The 24,117-nt window shown below is 38.4% G+C and overlaps 1 protein-coding gene across 7 annotated transcripts in view; it reads left to right on the top strand.

Annotated features, from left to right (window-relative positions):
- Window positions 1-24,117, top strand: part of MBNL2 (muscleblind like splicing regulator 2) — a 176,010-nt gene that overhangs the window by 131,688 nt on the left and 20,205 nt on the right. The window contains exons 6-9 of one of the 7 annotated variants that reach the window (XM_010387103.2): window positions 6,961-7,014; window positions 7,644-7,797; window positions 15,852-15,887; window positions 17,180-17,274. In XM_010387103.2, the coding sequence (XP_010385405.1) occupies window positions 6,961-7,014; window positions 7,644-7,797; window positions 15,852-15,887; window positions 17,180-17,274 (339 nt within the window). The remainder of the gene's footprint in view (window positions 1-6,960; window positions 7,015-7,643; window positions 7,798-15,851; window positions 15,888-17,179; window positions 17,275-24,117) is intronic. The other 6 variants (XM_010387106.2, XM_010387105.2, XM_030921979.1 and 3 more) reach the window with 6 other exon arrangements.

Genomic DNA, 24,117 nt, shown 5'->3' with positions numbered 1-24,117 from the left:
TGGGATCAAGCCTTTGGACATCTATAGGGATGCATTCTTACATCTTTTGGCAAGAGAGAGAATGGTGTCTTTTATACCAGCTCAAATTAGATATTGGTGTGGGGGAAGAAGTTAAACGTCATTTTGGTGGCTGTCCCTGTGGTCAGTGACGGGATGCTGTGATTGACTCAGCCTGGGTCCCAGTGGCTATCCTTGGTCACTGAGGTATGGAATGAGGCCCTGATAATATGAAAATATTAGTCCTTCAAGTAAAAGCATATCTCAAAGATATTGTGGGTTTGGTTCCAGACCACTGCAATGAAGCGAGTATCACAATAGAACAAATCACATGAATGTTTTGGTTTCCCAGTGCATATAAAAGTTATGTTTACACTATACTGTGGTCTATTAAATGTGCAAGAACATTATGTCTAAAGAATATATACACACCTTAATTTTAAAATATTGCTTTAAAAATGCTAACCAACAATCAGAGGTTTTAGTGAGTCGTATCTTTTTGCTGGTGGAAGATGTTGCCTTGATGTTGCCTTGATGTTGATGGCTGCTGACTGATCAGGGTGGTGATTGGTGAAAGCTGTGATGACTGTGGTAATTTTTTAAAAATAAGACAACAATGAACTTTCCCACATTGATTGACTCTTCCTTTTATGAAAGATTTCTCTGTAGCATGCAATGTTATTTGATAGCATTTTGCCCAGAGTAGAACTTCTTTCAAAATTGGAGTCAATCCTCTAAAACCCTGCTGCTACTTTGTCAACTAAGTTTATATACTTTGCTAAATCCTTTGGTGTCATTTCAACAATGTTCACAGCATCTTAGCCAAGAGTAGAACCCATCTCAAGTAACTACTTTCTTTGCTGCTCCATGAAGCAACTCCTCAGCCATTCAAGTTTATCATGAAATTGTAGCAATTCGCTCACATCTTCAGGCTCTACTTCTATTAAGAATTCTAGTTCTCTTGCTATTTCCATTATATCTGCAGTTACTTTCTCCATTTAAGTCTTGAACCCCTCAAAGTCTTCCACGAGGATTTGAATTAACTTCTTTCAAACTCCTGTTCATGTTGATATTTTGATCTTCCATGAATCATGAATATTCTTAATGGCATCTAGAATGGTGAATCCTTTACAGGTTTTCAGTTTACTTTGCCCAGATCCATCAGAGGAATCACTATCTATTGCAGCTACGGCCTTACAAAATTTATATCTTAATTAATAAGACTTGACAGTTGAAATAACTCCTTGATCCATGGGCTGCAGAATAGCTGTTGTGTTAGGAGGCATGAAAACAACATTAATCTCCTTGTACATCTCCACCAGACCCCTTGGGTGATGAGGTACATTGTCAATGAACAGTAATATTTTGAAACAAATCTTTTTTTTCTGAGCAGTAGGTCTCAACTGTGGGCTTAAAACATTCAGTAAACCATGTTGTCAATACATATACTGTCATCCAGGCTTTGTTGTTTCATTTCTAGAGCATAGGCCGAGTAGATTTAGCATAATTCATAAAGGCCCTAGAATTTTCAGAATGGTAAATGAGCATTGGCTTCAACTTAAATTCACCAACTGCATTAGCTTCTAGCAAGAGTTGGCTGCTGTACTTTGAAGGTTTGAAGCCAGTCTTGACTACTCTGTAGCTCTGAAAGTCCTAGTTGACATCTTCCAATATCTGGCTTTTTTGTCTACATTGACATCTGTTCTTTAGTGTGGCCACCTTCATCAGTGATTTTAGCTAGATCTTCTGAATAACTTGCTGCAGCTTCTCCATCAGCCCTTGCTGCTCACCATGAACTTTTATGTTATGGAGACGGCTTGTTTGCTTCAACCTTGTGAACCAATCTCTGCTAGCTTCCAACTATTCTTTTGTATCTTCCTCTCTCCTTTCAGCCTTCATAGAATTGAGGAGAGTCAGGACCTTGCTGTAAGTTAGGTTTTCAGCCAGCATGGTGGCTCCTGCCTGTAATCCCAACACTTTGTGGGGCAGAGGTGGGTGGATCACTGGAAGCCAGGAGTTTGAGACCAGCCTGGCTAACATGGTGAAACCCCATCTCTACTAAAAATACAAAAATTAGCTGGGCATGGTGGCATATGGCTACAATTCTAGCTACTCGAAGAGCTGAGGCATGAGAATCGCTTGAACCTTTGAAGGCAGAGGTTGCAGTGAACTGAGATCGTGCCACTGCACTCCAGCCTGGGTGACAGAGTAAGACTCTGCCTCAAGAAAATAAATAAATAAATAAATAAATAAATAAATAAATAAGGCATTGGTTTAAGGGAATGCTATGGCTGGTTAGATCGGTCCAGCCCACTAAAATTTTTTCCACATCAGCAATAAGGCTGTTTTGCTTTCTTATCATTTGTATATTCACTGGAGTAGCACTTTTAATTTCCTTCAAGAACTTTCCCTTTGCAGTCACAACATGGATAACCTTGGCACAAGAAGTGTAGCTTTTAGCATATCTTGGCTTTCGATATGCCTTCCTCACTAAGCTTAATCATTTCTAGCTCCAATATGGAGTATGTATTTTAAGTAATAATGTGTGACTCTTTCACTTGAACACTTAGAGGCCATTTAAAGTTATTAATTGGCCTAATTTCAATATAATTTTGTCTCAGAGAATAGGGAGGCCTGAGGAAGGAGAGAGAGGGGTGATAGCCAGTGAGTGGAGCAGTCAGACCATGCATGACATTTATCGATTAAGTTTGCGGCATGGTTCATGGTGCCCCAAAACAATTAAAATAGTAATATCAAACATCACTGATCACAAATCATCATAAGAGATATAATAACATTAAATTTTAAAATATTGTGAGAATTACCAAAATGTGACAAAGACACAAAGTTAGCACATGCTGTTGAAAAAATGACTCTGATAGACTTAACATAGGGTTGCCACAAACCTTCAATTTAAAAAAACTGAAGTATCTGCGAAGTACCATATAACAAAGTGCAATAAAACAACCTATGCCTGTACTTATTAACACAACATATCAAGGTACTAATAATGACCTTAGAGCTGAGCCCTGATTTCATCTGCCTGTTTTCTCAATGGACCATTTCTAACATCTGCAACCAATATATACTTCAGTCATTAAAGGAACAATGCACCTAGTATATGTCAGTGGTAGATGACCTGGGCTGATGGGGATAAGAGGGAAAATGGCCATTTACACAAACAGGTCATTTCCCTGCTGCATTTCTTCAAGTCAAAGCTGTACTCTTCTGTGTACCCTTGTACACATTTTCACATTACATTCATGGTTACATTCATCAGGCTGCATAAAGATTACTGCAGTGGATGCCAACAGTGTTAGTTACCATAGTTTCTTGGATTGTTACACCGTGCCCAAATTTGGAGTTCTGATAAGTCAGAGGATCTTGGAGCATCGTCAAAGACAACCCAAAGGAATGTAGTTTCAGAACAAAAGCCAGGTTCTTTCTGACAATGACATGAAAATTACTGAATCTGTCATGTGTTTTTAGTTGAAGTAAGAGGCTCATTTGAAACCAGCCTAGGTGCTGTTGGATAAAGTCAAAGTATTGCTACTCTAATGGCAAAATTACTCAGTACATGGAAGAAAAACTATTATTTTCTTTCCTTATCTAAGAGGACAAACAGGAGTGATGAATGCAGTTAGAAGATATTAATATTCCATTCACCTGACTTCCATATATAAACCCCAAGCATTTCCAGGGTACAATTTATATTATTGTCTGGAGATTTCCCACTTATTTTAATTAGATGCTTAAAAAGGATGGAAAGTTTTGACTCCAGAATAAAAGACATTTATTTCCTTTAGAGTCTTATTCTTTTACATACTTCTTAAAACATAACCATCACAATCACCAGAATTTTTTAAACATGAGAATAAGCCAGACAGAACTTCTCTTCGGTAGTGTTAACACAAAAGGTGTCTGATCTTCATACAAGCAATCTTTGTTCACATACACCAAAATGGAGTGACACAAGGAAAGAACCATTTTGCAAAAGGAAACAGGACAAGCGGCCATCAGCTAGATATGTTTTGATTGTTCAGGAAAGTCTGTACAGGAACTTTGATTGGCATCCTACTTGTCTACCTTCTTTCCTACTTTAAAGTGACAGCTCTGATCATTGTTGTCAGTGTTTTCTGACCCCTCAGATTTGGTCTTTGCCTATCATGCCTGATGTGGGCAGTTGGTTCGATTACCTTGACTTGCAGGTGGATTGGTCCTCAATTCAAAAAAATAAAAGCCTAACTGCCCATAGAACCTCCTCTGACTCATCACCCATGCTCACCAAACTGGAGAGGCCCAGAGAAGCAAAGGCTCAGAATGTTGGTGATGCCAGCCAGATGAATTCCAAGTGGCTGATACATAGTGAGGACTCAATTAACTGTCTTGGTGCTTAAGGAGGATCTTAGGATACACTGGGCTTGGTGATCTATGAGATCTGTTCTAAGCCTGAAGATCTTTCAATGTAGGTAAACATATGCCAGCAGTCAAAATCACTGAAAACTGAGCATCTGTATATGAAAATGCTACATTATAACATGATTATTCATCCACATGGATTTTTAAAATACATTCTCCACATACCTACTTCACCGTGTGAGACGAACAGCATGTTAATATGCACACCCCACCCTCCAAGACCTCAGTGTTTACTTAAACAGGAGAGATCTGCCTCTAATAAAGAAAACTCACGCCATGGAATGATAGAAAGAGATACACGTCACTGTCCTGCTCACTCTAGTGTTCTCAGTTTTTATACATTCCTAGATTATTCTAAATTCTATGGAAATTAAGTTTCATCACACTAAGACCAGAAGAAGAACATTAACCTTCCAGGTGACAATTCTAAAGGGAAATGTTTATTAATTTTCATTGTACTTGGAGACTTCATTAAATGGTTCCTTGTTAAGTCAAGTTTTTGTTCATGAATATCAGCCTTTGGAGACACAATCGCTCTTCTAGTTAACATGTTGAAAAAGATCAACCCATTAGTGGATTCATTCTGCAAATACTTAGGATTGCAAATGGGAAAGGAAAAATTGAGTCCAGAAAGTTAAGGCCAAAATGATTTTGAGTTTAATGATCCAGTTCATGTTCTCAATGTGCTCCATGAGAATAGGCTTTGTAACCTTCTTCAGCTGACGCAAATTAACTGAAGCTCAAGAAACAAAACAAAAGAAAACTCTGCACTACTTAACAATGCAAAGCTGTGCAAGGATGGAAGATTCAAAACAAAAATGGCATTATGGAAGTTACATGATGTCAAAGTTACATGCAAGGAAAGAATGTCCAGTACACAGAAGTTTTGTTAGCTCATTGTTTTTAATGTTCACAATTGTACTTTCACAACATTGATTTCATGTTATTCAATGACCCTGATCAAAACTACCTTCCAAAACATTTTCTTCTCCATTGGCCATTCTAAATCTCTTCTCTGCCTGTAGTTCTTTCTACTTTATTTCTAGTCTCTTCCCCTCCACAGATCTCCCCTTATCCCCTATTATCTCCATACATTTTATCCTGAATTATAAAACAACAATAAACATCCTTTATCCAGGAAAATGTCATTAACTGTTTCCCATTTTAGTACTATCTCATGTCAAATGACAAAGTTCTATTTCAAAACTTTAGAATATAATATTTGTCTTTATTAGACAAACCTTAGGGATTTACCTATTGTGCTAAACATAGAAAAGGGTATTTCATTTTTTATTTGCATTGGAGCAATTCCTTTGAATTATTTATTTGCATAGAATTCCATCATAGAATTTTTAATTTTTTTTTTTTTTACAACAAGTAACAAAGAATAGGAAAATTTTTCATTGTGGTCTAAATCAATCCATATTTGTTTTTATTTCAGTTGTTTAAATGAAACTGTCTTCCCAAAATTATGGTTCTAAGTTAAAGATATTATTTTACTTCTAATCTTTCAAGCAGTTCTTTGCTATTATTTTTAGCTGTTTGCTATTTTTAGCTGTTGTATGTGTTCTTTCCAAGAGTTCCACTTTTCATTAATGGGGTTGGTCACTGACTGTAGCTAAAAGTACAAATAGAATTACTAAATAGAAATTATTTTGATACCGGGGGACACTAAATACCTTTTAAAGGGTATTTTCTTAGTATAATCCGGTAAGTTGTTTGAGATAAATGAAATGAACATTTTCAATGTAGTAGAAAACAGAATGGATGATAAGTTGGTTGTTAAAAACAGGATGATGGAATAAAAGTGGGGAATTCTGGAAACTCACTATTTAAATTCAAGACACTAAATTTGGAACTTTAGTCCACATGACAAGACTCACACTAGCAGAGTGAAGACAAGAATTGAGACAATTATCCACATGATTCAGACAAAAAATAAAGATCCAAACCCAACAGTTTCGCCTAAATAATCTTGTGTTTGAATATTTTTTTGCCTGAATTTTTTGTCTCAGTTCGCCACTTCATTTTGTTAGGCCAGCTATGAATTTTAAATTATTTTTATGAAAAATTTCAACTTGGGTCTTATCCTTACTCGATGGATTCATTATTTCATATTTGAAAACTAACTTATCAGAAGTTCTTCGATCCTATGGCCCTTACAAATTTTGCATTTTTTTCTGAAGCAATATAAAAAATGCTTATGGTGTGTATGCAAGCTGCTGTTTTAATTAACTTTCCTGAATTTCAAACATCTATATTTTACTCTCTTATATGCTTTTAACTAAGGTATAGTAGATGCATTTTTGCTTCAATACTAATTTAAGGTGTAATATTCATTTCTTTAGAGAACATTTTTGTTGTTGTGCATGCCTAGTGTTTTGTACGTTGTATATTGCATTCAGAATATTTTTTTCCTTCTCACCTATCCACAATGCAATGCCGTTCCCATGATGCACCTCTGCTTGCTGTTTACCTGTATGTTAATTCGCTTGAATCCCATTGGCCCACTGCCATCATGTGCTCGCTGCCTGTTATTAAAAGACTCAGTCGACTGCCAAAGCAATGAAGCGACCTCTCGAAGCAACTGTAGACCTGGTACTTTGACCTTTCACCTTTCGCTTTGCATGTAGCTTTTCAGAGAACCATCTGAGATTTGTATTGTAAAATATTGGTTGCGAACAATCATTATTATTAATTTATGGAAAAAATCCAATAAGGTGTTTAGCCATCTCATTCTCATACGTAATCTGTGAAATAAATTAATCCTAACAAATTTTAATACCTTTTCCAAAAGAGTGAAGCAAATTTAAATTATTTGACTCAGAAAATGTTCATTATAATTCTTATTAACCTTTAAATTCAAGAAATTGTCATTTAGTTAAATAAAAGAATAGGTATTAATAATAACACCAATGCTTCCTCCCCCTTAGAATAGTTTAACTCATTTTAAAAGCTGAAGCCATTTTGTTGTTGTTGTTGTTGCTTGATAGTTTTTCTTTTCCTTAGTTGAGATGCTACCATTTTGGGTTACAGAAATCATGCTTTCGCTCTCAATAACAAATTCTCACTCATTCGACATTGCCGCTGTTTAAATTAAGGTGCATGGCAGAGGCATCTCCTTAGCTGTCATTTTTAAAAAGAATGTTGCAATTGATGATCTCTATGAACACGGAAGTTGTGTTTGCTTTAAGTTAGACATATCTTATCGAATTCTTCATTTCTAGGCCTTTCCCCCTGGTGCTCTTCATCCTTTACCAAAGAGACAAGCACTTGAAAAAAGCAATGGTACCAGTGCGGTCTTTAACCCCAGCGTCTTGCACTACCAGCAGGCTCTCACCAGCGCACAGTTGCAGCAACACGCCACGTTCATTCCAACAGGTATGTGCCCTTACTGCCCTATGTCCTGTGCCCTTCTGGTCATGTGCTTTCTTCTCATTTCTTTAAGCTGTTTGGTGGCATCTAGTTTGCTTTTGAAGGTATAATACAGTTTGAAATTCATCGTTGTCCTAGCTATCTAAATGTATTTACCTTACTTTGAATGATAGCTAAAGACTGTTAGGATTCTAAAGCCAAATATTTGATAGATTGAAAAGACAGATTTAACCCATGAGAAACAGAGAGCAGTTAGGGCTTTTGGTTTCTCGTATTCACACAAGCCCTGTCAAATTGTTTATGTGAATAAGACCTTTTATGTGTGACAGTTGAAATTTGTCGTTAACTCTGAATGACCTAAAAAATAGCAATTCCAGTAAATACTAACCATTTTTTTCTATTTCTATTCAGAGCACTAAAACAATGAGACTATTCAAATTAAAGCAATTCTCTACTCTTATTTTTATATCCATTCTATCTCTTTCTCCATCCTTCTCAACTTTCACCAAGTTCACAAGTATATAGAGCTCTTATCCTCAGTGTCTAAGCCAATGCCTGATACTATTACATACCATGTGCATTAACTATGATTCCACTAAAAGATCCATTGTAATAGTCATAGAATCTTAGAGTTTAAAGGACTCTTAGTGATCTCCTCATCCAGCTGATTGTTTTACAGATGAGAAAACTGAGGCCCCCTAAATGAGAAGTGACTTTCCAAGGTGCCACAATTGATGAGAAAAAGAACTAAATTTCCCTGTGACCAACTCCATTTACATCACATTCTACCACCCAGACCTGCCTCTATATACACATACCACAGAGTTCTCCTGAAAAAAAGAAAAAAGCAGATAAAAGTGAATTTTTGAATAAGTGACCCCAAAAAGTCAGATAAAAGTAAAAAAACAAAAGTAGAAAGCATGTCATCCCTCCCCCATTTGCACCAACATCTCTAACCACAGACACACACACGCACACCATATGCAAAGATAGTCACCATAACTGACTTCGGTTTTCACCTTATAGTCAATGTTAGAAGCAGGGGATAACTTAAGCCCTGGTGGGAAGACCATCCATTGAGTTCTTTGTGAGTCAAAATTCTTCAGCCCACAACAGTGAAATGAAGGTAAATATAAATGAATAACAATTCTAACAAAAAGAGTTTTTTGATTCAAATCCATAAATTTGAACTTTTCCAGCTTATTATCCATTTCCTTAAATCCCATAGCTTATCAGAGTTAACATTAGAGGGAGGTAAAATATTTCTGTGATATACTTTGTATAAAATCTACACTTTGGAATGGATTAGTAACCTGTGAACAATACATATTTTAGTTAAGATATAAATTATGTGAGCAAAGTGGTTTTCAGTGTTTACTTTTCTTATGTTAGTTTTGAACCTATCTTAAATTCACAGACTTGTAGAAGAAATCTCTAATGCAGTATTTATTAGGGGTTCACTCTTGCCCTATTACAGCTTTAATTAGTGACATCCCAGTGCTGTTACAGCATAGCAGTGTTTTAACATGTAATCTACTTGAGATAACACATTTGTAAAATAATTACTAGAAGGTAAACTTACGTTAATGTCCTGTGTGGTTACTACAAAGTGTCTCATTGTAGACCTCTTGGCCACTAGATATTTTAAGATAAAAAAAAAAATTAAGGAAGAATATACCGAGGGGAAAAATGTAAAAGGAGAAGCCTGTTTCTGAAGTATGTATGTTACTGCCATTACCATGTCCTGGGAATACCTATGGAGCTCTGGTGCTAAGCCTGCCAAAAGACCCGGAAGCCCTCCAGCACATGTTTAATTCTCCAACCCAATAATGACTGATGTGTTAAATCACTGAAAGAATCATCACTTTAAAATATTTCACCTGGAGGCCTTTTAAACATTCCCAAAGCAAGGATAAACAACATCCGTTATGCAATGACCTGATTTTTGTTGATGAAATGAATTGCATGAAGGACCCATACGGCTGCATTGGCGCTGTGGTTGTGTACTCCCGCCCTCTGGTGGATTCTTTAGGAACAGCTTAAGTGTGTCTGGCAACCCTCAATACAGTGGGCTTTGGAAGCCAAAAAGTGGGTCCTAGCACACCAATGCAGTGACTAGAAGGGTTTCCATTTCTTACAAGACATGAATATCAGAGTGAACAAACATGTGGATCTAGTGTTCTGAAATGGTATTTCAACTGCTAAGAATTTTCACATTTCTCTTAAATGAGGAAAGAGAAAATAATTTTATTAAAAGGAAATTAAAATAATCTTTAACCCACTTAAACCCATACCAGGAATTTTATCGTTCATTTTAGCTCAAGTTTTTGCTTCTGATTTTCTTTCTTATAAACCACATTTTCAACTTTATTTCTAAAATGATAAAGATAATAATCACTCATTGTTCATCATTGTTGATTTGAAACCTCTGCAAATCAAGTGAAGATGTTCAAAAACAATTCTTATAACTTGGTACATAGAGGACCCATTACTTTTAAATGAACAGATTTTGATTTTTCTATAAATGTTTTACATAAACATAAATATAGAACAAAAAAGCATTTTGTGTTTTCCTGAAGGTTGCCCTTGATCAAAAACCATTCATAGTTAAAGCTTTTGGTATGATACTAAAATTCTCCCATTGACACAATGTGAATTTGGATTTTGGGAATTCTGCCTCCAGTTTGCAAAGATATTAATATAAAATGTTATACAAAATATGAGAGTCTTCTCCCAAACCATGCTAAGATCATTATTGCCCTAGTTGATGCCCTAGTACATTTGCCGTGGGTGGAAGTTTTCTTATTATTTTTTTCTTTTTTGATCGGGATTATTTTAACCAAGTAGTTAAGACTTTTTCTTTTCTATGTTAGGAAAGTGGCAAAACCACACACACTTACAAAAATAGCAGCATAATAATTCTTGGCATTTCCCTGACAGGTTTATTCTAAGTTACTGTAAGTGTTCTTATAGACATTATCTCATTATTCTTCAAGATGTTGCAGTTCTGTTAGTGGCAGGCATGGTTATTTGCATTTTGCAGATGGAAAAACTGAGGCTGTGTCTACACTGCAAAGTGGAATACATAATTAATGGAACTACCCAGATAATTCTGGCTCACAGATATGACAGCTGAAATATTTGTGCAGCTGAAGCAGAAAACATTTGAGAAGTCTTTGTTCATAGAATTAGTGCCTTAGTGAAATGCTTCAACTAATCAGAACAAAGGCAACCCACAGAATCCTTCCTTGATTTATTTCATTATATTGAAAGTATAGAATAAGTAGAACAGGGGACAGTGTCCAGATATGGCCTAATGATGAGAAATGTGTAAATGTTACCTCAGATTGTCACATGACTTGGTGAAAGATTGATCAGTGTTTAGTGGCATCTATATCTGCATAAGCACAACAAAATCTATTCCATTCAATTCAGCAAACATACCTTGAACCCATAGTATGTTCTGGGTTCCAGAGCCAGTAATGAGAATACAAAAGAGTTCATAATGAGGTGAAAACCAAATATTCTGCAGAGGATGAAACAGTACTGAGGGTCTGGGCAAAGCTATTCGAGAGTGAAGGAGAGGGGACAATGAATTCTGCCTCCAGCATGTGCACCAGGTGGTGGTTACGAAGGATATGGAGAAAGAAGACTTTCCGAAGTAGGAGAAGTTTGCCTAGGAGTTTGAAAGAGAAGCAAGATTTTGTCAGAGGGGGAAAAGCATCCCAGTTGGGACGTGGGAAGAGTGTACTTGAAGAACAGAAAATTGTCCATCATAGCTATAACATAAAGTATATACAGGGTGTATGCAGAGAGTCGAGGATGGGAGTGTTATACAAAGGCAGAGATGTGGCATTGAGTAAGGGAGCCACACATGCATAAGCTATGCATTTCCAATATTCACAGCATTATTAGGCCACTTAGCGAGAGAGGCTCATGGAATTCATTTGGTTAAGGATTTCAGCCACATCCAGGACTGAAGCCAAAGTGACATGACTGATCCTAGCCCAGTGCGGCTGTGGGAGCTGTGGATTATTTGCAGTACCATTGATATTCACATGCACGGCACAGGAAAGCTCTCCAAGAGACCCTCCGCTCCACATTTGAATGAAAGAAAACTAAGAGGGCATTTTTATAGGTGTAACTTTTTTTTTTTTTGAGACAGTCTTACTCTGTCACCCAGGCTGGAGTGCAGTGGTGTGATCTTGGCTCACTGCAACTTCCGCCTCCCAGGTTCAAGCGATTCTCCTGCCTCAGCCTCCTGAGTAGCTGGGGTTACAGGCGTCTGCCATCGCACCCGCCTAATTTTCTTTGTATTTTTCGTAGAGACAGGGTTTTACCACCTTGGCCAGACCGTTCTTGATCTCCTTGACCTTTTGATCCACCTGCCTTGGCCTTCCAAAGTGCTGGGATTACAGGCGTGAGCCACTGCACCCGGCCAGGTGTAACTTTGAATCCATCCATGGTTGACTCTAAAGCGGATCAATTCACAAACTGGGTATTTTATTAAATTTTAGAAACAAATCACTCCCAGCACACTTCTTACTAATGGCAGAGAACATTCATTCAACACGTTGACCACCTACTATGTGCCCCATAGACCTAGACAGACAAGATCTCTACTCTCCCAGAGTTTACAAGAAAGGGGGAAAGGTCAATGTTCAACAAATATCCATAGAAATATACAATTAGAATTTATTTATTTATTTTGAGATGGAGTCTTGCACTGTAGCCCAGGCTGGAGTGCAGTGGTGCGATCTTTGCTCACTACAACCTCCACCTCCTGGGTTCAAGTGATTCTCCTGCCTCAGCCTCCTGAGTAGCTGGGATTACAGGTGCGCACCACCATGCCCAGCTAATTTTTGTATTTTTAGTAAAGATGGGGTTTTGCCGTGTTGGGCAGGCTGGTCTTGAACTCCTGACCTCAGGTGATCCACCCGCCTCGGCCTCCCAAAGTTTTTGAATTACAGGTGTGAGCCACCATGCTTGGCCATTTTTTTATGAGTACAGGTTGAGTACCCCTTGATCCAAAATGCTTGGGACCAGAAATATTTCAGATTTTGGATGTTTTTTCGGATTTTAGAATATTTGGATTACATTAACTAGTTGAGCGCCCCAAATTTGAAACTCTGAAATCTGAAATGCTCCAAGAAGCATTTTCTTTGAGGGGCATGTTAGCACTCGAAAAGTTTCGGATTTTAGAGCACTTTGGATTCAGATTTTCAGACTTGGAATGCTCAACCTGTACTATGAATGAAAAAGTAGAGTTCAGTGAGATTAAAAATAGAAACTGACTTGATGGCATGGGGAGGTAGGTAAAATAACAACTGAGCATTTTCTAAAGAAGTGACATATACCCTGAGATCTGGAAGATGAAAAGAGTGAGGTGAAGATTATTCTAGGCCAAGGGGACAGCTTGTGGGAAGCTCAAAAATAGGACAGATGTGTAATGTGTTCACTTCAAAGAAAAGAAAAATTAATCTGTCTGTATCATGGTGCCAGGGAAGAGAGGTGTAGGATGGCCTGGGGAGGTAGTCAGAGACTAGACCACAGGGGACCTTTATCCTAAAAGCAATGAGAAACCACTGAATGGTTTCCAGCGGAGGAGTGGCCAGGCCTGCATTTGGAAAGATCTACTCTGCCAGCAGCTGGAGAATGAACTAAGGAGGGACGAACATGGAAGCAGGAAGACCACATAGGATGTTATCACATAGCCCAGCCTAGAGATAATGGTGACCAGGACTTCAGATGTGGCAGTTGTGACGGACAAACAGATGACTGCAAGCTGCATGCTAGAAGCAGGATTGCTTTGGCTGATTGGTGAGCTGGACCTGGGAAGTTCACAAGGGGAAGGGGTATCAGGCGTAACTTTCAGTTCAGACTAGAGCTCTACTTAGATGGTGATGCCCATCAGGTATCTCCTGAGGTGTAGAAAGTTTCTCCCATCCAAGTCCTAACCAGGCCCGACCCTGCTTAGCTTCCGAGATCAGATGAGATCAGGCGCTTTCAGGGTGGTGTGGCCATAGACTGAGGTGTAGAAAGTTTCTGTGAAAAGATCAAAGTTCGGCTCTGTTCCATTTGATACACTTATGAGACATCCAAGCAGAGAGGTGAGGGGGGCATTTAGAGGAAAGGGCCTGGAACTTTGAGAAGAAATCTGCGTGGAATACACAAACATGGAAGCTCCTGGAATCCAAACCCATGAAGTGAATGATACACCACAGGAAATGTAGCATAGATGAAAAGGACTCATGGCTGAGTCCTGAGGAACTCCAGCACAGAGAGTGTTCAGGGAAGCAAAGTAGACAAAGGGACTTGCCAGAAAGAAAAGTGTGTGTGTGTGTGTGTGTGTGTGTGTGTGTGTGTGTGTGTATGTGTGTGTGTGATCAAAAATCTAAGGGAAGACAGTGGCTTCCGATGGAGGGAAGGGCGGAGTGCTGAATGCTGCTGAGAATCAGGAACAGTGAGGTAAGGATGGGAGAGTTCCTGCTGGCTGCAGCAATATGGGATTTTTCTGGTGATTGGCATTCACAATTTAAGTGCAGAGGTCAAATGAAAGCCAAATTGAAGAGGAATGAAGACTCAGTAGGGATAGGGAAGTAAACATTTATGTGCAGGTAGATTTCCAGAAGTTTGATTGTGAAGATGAGAGAATAGGGCTGGAGAAAGGTTTAAGTTGGATGTACTGGCACACATTTGTTGAAGACTATGACTGTAGCCCAGTTAAATAGCCCCCTTTCCTGACTAGGTCATGTTAGCTTGATCAAAATGTAGTTCAGGCAAAAAGTTGCCCTCCAGCATGAACAGCTCCACAGAGCATAAAGACCTACACATCTCAAATTCTCCAACTAATATCTCAGAAGTCAGTTCTGAAACTCTAAGAGGGCATTCCTATATTCACAAGAAATTACTTCTCAGGCACCTACATGACACCCAGTCTTCAGTGATCTAAATCCATGTATTACTTTTTTTTCATGGAACTGAACCAGTAGCAGATAATTCCCCCAAAGCTTTCAATACAGTTTTCTTTCAGTTCTCCACAACATGCATGAATATAATATTCATGGTCAGAGTTTCCTGATGCGTGTATGTTAATTATGATCACCACAAGTAAGACAGCTATTTCTAAGAAAGGGTTGAAATCGCCCCTCCCACCTCCTACCTCCCCACTCAGACACCAACTTGAGATTTCCTAGTTTTGCCAGAAATCCTCCTCAGGGATCACCTTGTAGTAGTCATGACAAAATTCCTTAGCCCCGGTCCTAACTCAGCTGCAACTCTGCACTATTTTGCCTCTACAGTGTTTAGGCTTTATTGCCAGGCACTACTCCTTTATCATAATGAATCTTACAACAGAGAGAAGACCATGTGCTCATACAGGTCATTCCCTGTAAGAACCTCAGTCTTCCTAGGTGATTGGGCTTTCAAGCAGTAATCTAAAATTCACCCATCCTGCCCTGCAAGTTTCAGATTTGGAGAATATCTTAAATCTTAAATACTGTTCTTATTTTCATACCATTGTTGACACAAAACATTTACAGTCAAACAAACAAGTAAACTTTTAATGCGGGAAGTTCAGTGTATTCTAGTGAATATAAAAGATGACCTGGATTTAGGAAGAGAATTCTATTTCTACCCTTCCCCTTGACCCACACCATGCATGACCTTGGAGGAGTTACTATGCCTCAGATTTTTCATCTGTAAAATACCTACTTCCTACCTTGGAGGATTAACTTGATAATGTCTGTAAAATACTTTGAGGTCTTAGAGGAAGGACACCACAGCATTATCATATGTCATTCTTATTAGAATCATGTCGATGCATATGAATAGAAAGTGTGGACAGTGGTCTAAGGAGTGAGCTTGGAATAATATTGGCTTAAAATAAGTCTGATATATTTGTGTCTGTACTGACAATGTGAATGGCCCTAAAAGACTGTGTTAACTAACCCTACTTATTTCTGGTTGTGCTTCAATCTCACTTTGAATGTTAACTCTAAACCGCTAACCTGTTTCTTTCCCTTTATTCACTTTTTCCACCCACCATTGCATGACATCAGGGTCAGTTTTGTGCATGACACCCGCTACCAGTATTGGTAGGTTTCAACCTTTTTTATTTGTCTTTTATATGATGTACAATACCTTCACTTGCTTGAAATTTGTTTCTGAGATGGTAGAAATGCTACAGGAAATAGTAGATTTGAAGGCTTATTTGGCTTTAGAGTTAACATATAGGTTTTTAAAAATGTACTTATATATTTAAGAAAATGACGGTTTTAATGTGACCTCTTGTGCTAGAACAATCACTACAAAAACATAAAGCCACAAGTACGAGTCTGCTTTTTAATGATTTGTGTTTTGTTTCTCTTTATAGTTTATATGGTATAGCGTAAGGAACAGAGCTTACTCTATCAGCGAGGCAGGCTAATTTCATCAATGTTTGAAAGTTTCATAGTGGTGTGCCTTTATCTCCTCTTTGCTGTGTGTTAGAGCGATCAGAGTTTCCCAGAAGTATTCATTTTTTACAAATTATAAATGGATGTATTTTGAAACCGAATGTCTGAGCTTCTTAACTTAATTATCTTTTCTAATTTTAAGTGTTGATTTATTTGGCATGATTTTTCTGGACCTCAGCATTCCCTTAGCCATTCAATTTTAATAGCAGATAGTAGTTGTCTTCACACACATGAATGCCTTGGTACAAACGTCTGTCTTTAAGACACGTGGATTAGATCTACTTAGAGTCAAGAAAAAGAAACATTGCAAATTTTGCCTGGCTATTTCAGAGTAACTGTGTTAGAATTTGCATCAAGGCTATGATGTTTGCTCCATCGTTTATTGATTCAAATAAACCACAACCCACAGCAGTTCCATTTCATGTAAGCAGTTCCAAATTGAAAAAAAAAAAATTCAATTTCACCACAATTCCAAAGAACATCCTATCCCAAATTAGGCCTCCATATGGAGACTTGGATGTCTCAGAATTTATGATTAAAAGTGATGATCACATATTCTTGCTTCATCAGACATCACCTTTCACAACTTTAGAAACAACCATTATTACATACAACGTATACTCTGAATTGGGAATGGATCTATTGTTAGAAGTAAAATGTTTATAAATACATCAACCAAAGTAATCTGCTTTGGCCTTTCTGGGAATCACTGATTATGTTTTAAAACTTCCTTTAATTGTACTTGTAATAAGCTATTTTCCCTTTTTTATTTCTCTCCCATGCTTCCTTGCTTTGCATTGTGATTGCATGCCATCTGCTGGTTTAACCCATGATGGCTTGCTGCTCTGATATTCACCATGCCAAAATACCACTTCTATTACCATAATGCTACACCCTCCTGTTCATTGCTCCCATGGTTCCCCTCCTGAAAGTACCCATGATGCACAGCGCTACGTCCGCCACTGTCTCTGCAGCAACAACTCCTGCAACAAGTGTCCCCTTCGCAGCAACAGCCACAGCCAATCAGGTTTGCTCCTTTTAAAGCTTTCTTTCACAAATCCCAAACTCTAAATGAGTGCTGATATTTAAAAAAAAAATTCTCGGTGAGAATTTTTTTTTCATGTTTATCCATCAAATTTTATTTTTTTAATTAGTTTATAGCAAGCATTTACAGACAGGTTGCACTTATTTAGAGTTAACATTTACTGCAAATAATGATGTAGCTATGTTTTGTGTTGCACTGTTTGTTTTCGTACCTAATATTGTGTAATTAACCTGACAGGCTTAAATTCCTTTTAGTACAGCATTACCTATCCAGTGGTTTGTGAATGGCCACATAAAAATCGTAGACGCGCACCCATGGGTGCTTCAAAACTGGCTCTATTTTAATTCGGTTCATTCAGACCCCATCATCTGTGTGGAGGAAGAAATTCTCCTCTTAGAAAGTCTTCCCTTTGGCCTAAGTGTCATATTTGAGGTCTGAATAATTCTTATGATCATTTGACCTCGGTCTTAGGTTCTGCCAAACTCACTTGGCTCCCACTTCACAATCTGCTCCAATACTGGCCTAAGAGCCAAACCATCCGGAATGAAGAGTCATGGGTGCCGCTGAACTCACAAAGGCTGGATATAACTGATGAGGAGCGTTTAACTCTGTTGGTTTAATGCATGTGCCAGTGAGACCATGGATGTACTATTTTGTAGTGACAGCCAGCTGCTATTTCCTACTCTGTGGTCACAAGCTGACTGTATTCCTGACCTTAGCCTCCCAACTTGCAAACATGTGCTTCTAGCCACAAGGAGACAGCGTGAGGGTGAATGAGCAGAAACTCTCACCTCGCCTGGGAAAATACTTTATTGCGCATGCCCTCCCTTCACAGTAGAACAATTTTGGTTTGGTTTTTAGTTTTGTTTCATGGGTTTTTAAAAATAAAATCAGCTCTGCTAATAAAAGATGACAAGGGATAAAAGAAACTAGGGGAAATCATGTTGGGGGATCATGGCAGTCCCAACCCGCATTCTGCAGGCTGGGAGGGCTGAGTCATGCTGCTTTCCACGTTCAAGTGAATCCACGATTCCAGCTCTGCAGGTTTCATCTCTACAAAGAGAGGCGTGAGTGGACAGGAATGCAGGAATAAAAGTTAAACCCTGTGACAGTGCTGACTGTGCCCTCAGCATTGTGACAGAGCAGGAGAGAGCAGAGAGTGGGGGAGGGAGGAGAGGCTGAACAGCAGTGCAGAGGCAGGCGTCAATCAACTGTGGACGATTCTTCAGCAATTCACTCCCACCTCTAAAATGCCAACCTGTCCTCCAAGGAAAGCCAACCCAGCTTCGAAACAAACAGAACAAAGAGCAGGCAAGGATGAGTTCTTTAGCTGGGAAGATGATGATGATTATGATGATGATGATTTAATGTGGGATGGGAGAAGGGAGAGAGACTGCATCTTTCCATTATTAGGTCTAAAGCTCTTCTCAGTCATTCATTCTCAATACGGAAGCTGGATACCTGTTTCTTTCAAGTCTTAAGTCCTGCCTCCTTGAACTATGTTTAGTGATTTTTGACCCAATCTTTGTTACAAAGTGCTTTTATAAGAAAACAAGTTTGGACTGAGTGCAGTGTGTCATGCTTGTAATCCCAGCACTTTGGGAGGCCGAGGGAGGAGCATCACTTGAGCCCAGGAGTTGGAGACCAGCCTGAGCAACATGGTAAAATCTGGTCCGTACAAAAATACGAAAAAAAATAGCCAGCATGATGCCATACACCTGTAGTCCCAGCTACTTGGGAGGCTGAGGTGGGAGGATTACCTGAGCCCAGGGAAGTTGAGGCTGCAGTGAGCCATGATCATGCCACTGCACTCTAGCCTGGGTGACAGAGTGAGACCCTGTCTCAAAATAAAATACAAGTTTGAAGTATAACATAGTAGTATTTGTTACAGTGAAATTCTATATGGTAAGTTTAGCCTTTTGGGCACTTAGAGATGTTTTTTAAGAAAGGAAAAGAAGCCAAGATAAAGAAACACTTTGGAGTTGTAGGATAAATTATTTTATCATGATAAATATTTGACCATGTGTCATATATATCGTTCAAGCCTAGTGATTCTTTGGCTCTGTTTGGTAGAAAAAAACTTTGAGAGATTCCATATGTATATTCAAGTTTCTCTGTGTGTGTGTGTGTGTGTGTGTGTGTATGTGTGTAGGGAGGCAGAGGTTGGAAGCGTGGAATAATCAGAAGCTAAAATACATCACTTTCAGGCAGGGTGTGAATGGAAAAGGAAATACATTGAAGTTTCAACTTCTTTAATTGCAAGCGTAGCTGAAGTTTCATTTCAATTTAATCCAAAGAAATATAATTAAAGGAGTGCCTGACAGTAGCTTCAAGAATCCTATATTCTGTGTTTTGCAGTTTATCGGATGTAGTAGTTGCTGCTGGATTGCACTTAAATGATGAAGAGAAATCCTTTAGCAGCTCTTGATGCAAGTCTGCTTGCACATGAAAAACATGAAAAAATAAATTATAGTGAACACAAATTTCCAGATATGATATTCTTTATGTATTTTCAATAAGTTTCAAAGAGCAAAGCATTGACAAAAGCCCTTGGCAATTCTTTTAACATCCAATCGTAGGAAACCCAGAGCTTATTAATGACTGAAATAACAAGTTATCATCTTGTTAAGATTTCACTCTTTAAACTCAAATAGAATCATACCCATGTGGATTATGTAAGTCATTTAAACATAATGAATCTCAGTTTCCTCATTTGTGAAAGGAGGAGTAGAACTAGATGCCCCTGGAGTCCCTCTCAGCTCTGAGATTCAGTGAACCAAAGGTTCAGTGACTATTGTTTTAGGCCCAAAGCATGAGAGTACAAAGATAAACACAAACAGAATGGAAAGTGGAACTAATGATTCCAGAGTTCAGTGACTGATAAGCACCCTGCCTTCTTTTCTGTCTTTAACACAAAATGTAGTTGGAGTTTGACAAATTTTTTGTTAATTTGATCAATTCAGACTGTCAGTTCAGATATTTAAAAATCTCATAGGCATTTGTAATTAGATACAAATCATTTATTGAGGAAAGAGGATTTAAACATCCCATGACAGCTTCTTAGGTCCAGTGCAATTTACACCTTACCCCATGGTGAGCCAAGCTGAACAAGCCACTCTATCCTCAGGCTGAATCAAGGTGCCACCAATAAAAGTTTTCACTGAACTTGGACTGGTGGTTTGAGATTAAATAAGGACAGAATCCAAATATATTTGGGAAATATAAAATGTTTTTTGATTGTTTAGCTTTAGGAACAGATAAAGAAACAAAAATATAATAAATTTACTAAGCACTCTTTTCTGTTTCAATTAAGGTATTTGGGCCTTAACAGACAAATTATACCTAATAGTAATAATATGATTATTATAAACCTCTTATTATGTGCCAGGTATGATTCTAAATGGTCTCTCTCATGTAATATATTACATATCATATCATACATTCTATTATATACTGTGTAAGAGAGGATACTTGTGTATAGATGTAGACACTCAATTCTTCACAATAGTTTTATGAGATGGGTGCAATGATCATCACCCGCATTTGATAGGTGGCAAAACTGAAACAAAAGTTAGCTACCTCAGCCAAAGTCAGACAGCTTCTACATGGTCTTGCTGAAGTTTAAACCTGACTCCAGAAGACTTGATTTAACCATGATGGTATACTGCCTTAGCAGCTCAAGCTAAGATGAATCCTACACTGGAGAGATGAGCTGGATTTGAACAGAGCCTTGAGCTAGCTATGTAAAGTAGCCAGGTCATCTTTAGAAACCATATAATAGGCCGGGCGCAGTGGCTCATGCCTGTAATCCCAGCACTTTGGGAGGCCGAGGTGGGCAGATCACCTGAGGTTGGGCGTTCGAGACCAGCCTGACCAACGTGGAGAAACCCTGTCTCTACTAAAAATACAAAATTAGCCAGGCATGGTGGCACATACCTGTAATCCCAGCTACTCAGGAGGGTGAGGCAGGAGAATCGCTTGAATCCAGGAGGCAGAGTTTGCTATGAGCCGAGATCACGCAATTGCACTCCAGCCTGGCCAAGAAGAGCGTAACTCTGTCTCAAAAAAAAAAAAAAGAAGAAAGAAAGAAAGAAAGAAACCATATAATGGACCTTGTTATTTCAGTGTGATAAAATAACCAGTGAAAATTATCAATAATTTTTACAGAAGTAAGATAGCCTAAGAAAAAATTAGTCCTTTGTCTTAGGGAAACAGGTTCATGGGTTTCTTTTGTCATAGACTTTGTTCCTAACCTCTACTAATCATCTCACAAATAGCTTGTTAACAAAAGAAAAATTGGTTGGTGGGGGGAAATGATAGGTAGCATGTAAATTAGTCAATCTGAGTCCATTGACCAAGGACCAGAATGTGTAAATCTGTCAAAGATGCCTATATTGAAACAAATTTAATCTTAGAATGTACATTAAGAGAGGTAAAGCTTAGTAATGGATTACCTGTTTTTTCATAAGAAAAGAAATTTTAATAAAATGAGAGTGCAGAGTAAAATTCCTGAGCTCGAATTATTACAATATTCTAAGTTGTAATTTGTTTAGTATTTTTTATTTCAAAGTTATATTCTATTTCAAAGGGAGATAAAATAATTTTCAAATAAATACATTTTGAGTTTCTTCATTTATATACAGAGATCATTTAATTTACTTAATAACATTCTTAAAGGCACAATTAAAATACAATTTATCCTCTGAATCTTTCCCTGAACATCTCTCTCCTCCTCCCCCAGCAAGAAGTACTTTCCCTGTCCTCTGAATTCTACAAGGACTTTGCACATTCCTTAAGGCACTATCATTAAATAGAAAGACAAATGCAAGTCTACAAAGAAAGCTGGGGCAGTATCGAGTTTAGCTGGAGAATAACTCCCATTCAGACTGATCAGAGCATCCGTTTGTGGGAGTGGCTGCAGCGTAGGTTTGATTCTGATTGTGTGGGACCTTGATACCAAGTTAAAGGGTTCGGCCCTGACTTGGCCACTGCAGGATTTTCAAGCAGGACAGTGATGGAAACAGTACTCTAGGAAGAGTGAGCAGATGGATTCGAGGCGGGAGAGTCTGTAGAGGCCATTAAGAGGTTTTAACAAGAGCCTAAACTGGGACAATGGCAGCTGGCAAGTGGCCTACTTTGTCTTGCCTTTGCCCATTACAAAGGGAGTGTTACTTTTGGCAAAAGAGAAACATGAAAATGATTTCATACTATGGCAAAACCTGTCTAAATAAATGTCACGTGGTAGAAAGAGAGATTGAGGCTGCTGCGAAACTCAGTCCCTGCCAGCACAGCAGTTGGGTGGCCTCGCTGTTCAGACACCTGCAATGTGTTCACCTTTCACATGGGCCTTCCCATTTCCTACCTAAATGAGACTTGGAGTCACAAAAGCTCGCCCTACCTCCAACCACAGGCTTCTGCTTGAAGGAAAGAGTCCCCTCAGGTGTAGAGTGAATGTATATTGTCCATGTCTCCAAATCAGAGCTCTATGGACAGTGAACAGATTATCCACGTAATTCATTCTGGCCCGTTGAGTCCATGCTAGGGAAAGAGATTCTCACCTATTAATATTGGGAATCTTTTTACAGAGCATCACAAGAAGTGCTTTAGAAGCTAATGAAATCAGATTATACTCTGGGCAATATGTTAACCAACACTTAATCACATCCCCAAAAATGATGATTCATGTTTAATATTATGACCTCAAGGTCTTATCACATCTTCTGAACTCTCCTCCAAAGATTAAGTACATTCAACAGAGAGTTGGCTTTAGGAAGAACTTATTGGAAATTAGTTGATAATATGTCATATACATATAGCCCTCTATTTATATTTGATAAATTAATTAGAAAATCTCATTTTCTAGACTTACCTGACATAGTTTTATTATATATGATAATCAATTTCAATGATATCTTATCAGAAAGATAAAATAATTACATGTAACTGGACATATATTATGTTTTATCTGGCCTGCTCTAAAGTATTGAAGAGGGAAGAGAAAAGCTTGTTTCTGACCTATAAACATGAACATAACTTTAAAGTTAGTTGTATATGGATTCTTGGATATGTAAGTCCACCTGTACTAACCAAGAAGTCTAGAAAGGTAAGATTGTGTTTTATTTCATCTCTCATTTCAGTTTTATAAAACATCTATTATTCAATGCCATCTGTCTGGACTATATTCAGACAAATGTAGGAGGCATTAAACATTCCCCACTATTCACCACTTGACCCATTTTGGGGCCTGCATTTTGTTTCACAAGAAAAATCTTGGTTCAGCAAGGCCCCAGTGTGGGAGGAGTAGGCTCCTGTCCTCTCTCTCCTGAAATACACGGTAAAGTGGCCGGCCTGTATGTATGGCTGATCAAACTGTGAAACACTCCTTTCTCGGAGTTTGCTTGTTCCTGGGAACAGATTACAGAAAGCAGCTGGGCCCCACGTATGTTGTTCTCCAAAAAAGCAGAGACAGCAACTGTCAGAATCCAGCCCTTGTAAACAGTAATCTGGGCCGAGACTTCTCTCTCTCTGCCTTACACTGCCTAAGTCCTTTAGCCACCTCTAACTGTTTGCTTATATTCTAACTGTAGAGGGGGGATTCAGGTTGGAGAATGGATGTGGTTACTTCAGATGGGGCAGAATTGCCATATCAAATATTTTGTAGAGAAGGCAGGAGAGAGAGAGAGAGATAGTAGAGAGAGATAGAAGGATTGAGATCGAAGGATTGAGATTGAAACCTCCTCAATTTCTTTGCGTAAAAAAATAAAACTATAAAAATTGCAGCATTTGCATTCAGTGAACGCTATTTGTTAAAGCTCCTTGGCAGTT

Source organism: Rhinopithecus roxellana, chromosome 18 (assembly GCF_007565055.1).
Source record: "Rhinopithecus roxellana isolate Shanxi Qingling chromosome 18, ASM756505v1, whole genome shotgun sequence".
Lineage (NCBI taxonomy): Eukaryota > Metazoa > Chordata > Mammalia > Primates > Cercopithecidae > Rhinopithecus > Rhinopithecus roxellana.
Note: the sequence above shows the minus strand (reverse complement) of the source record. Positions and strands in the feature narration are given on the sequence as shown.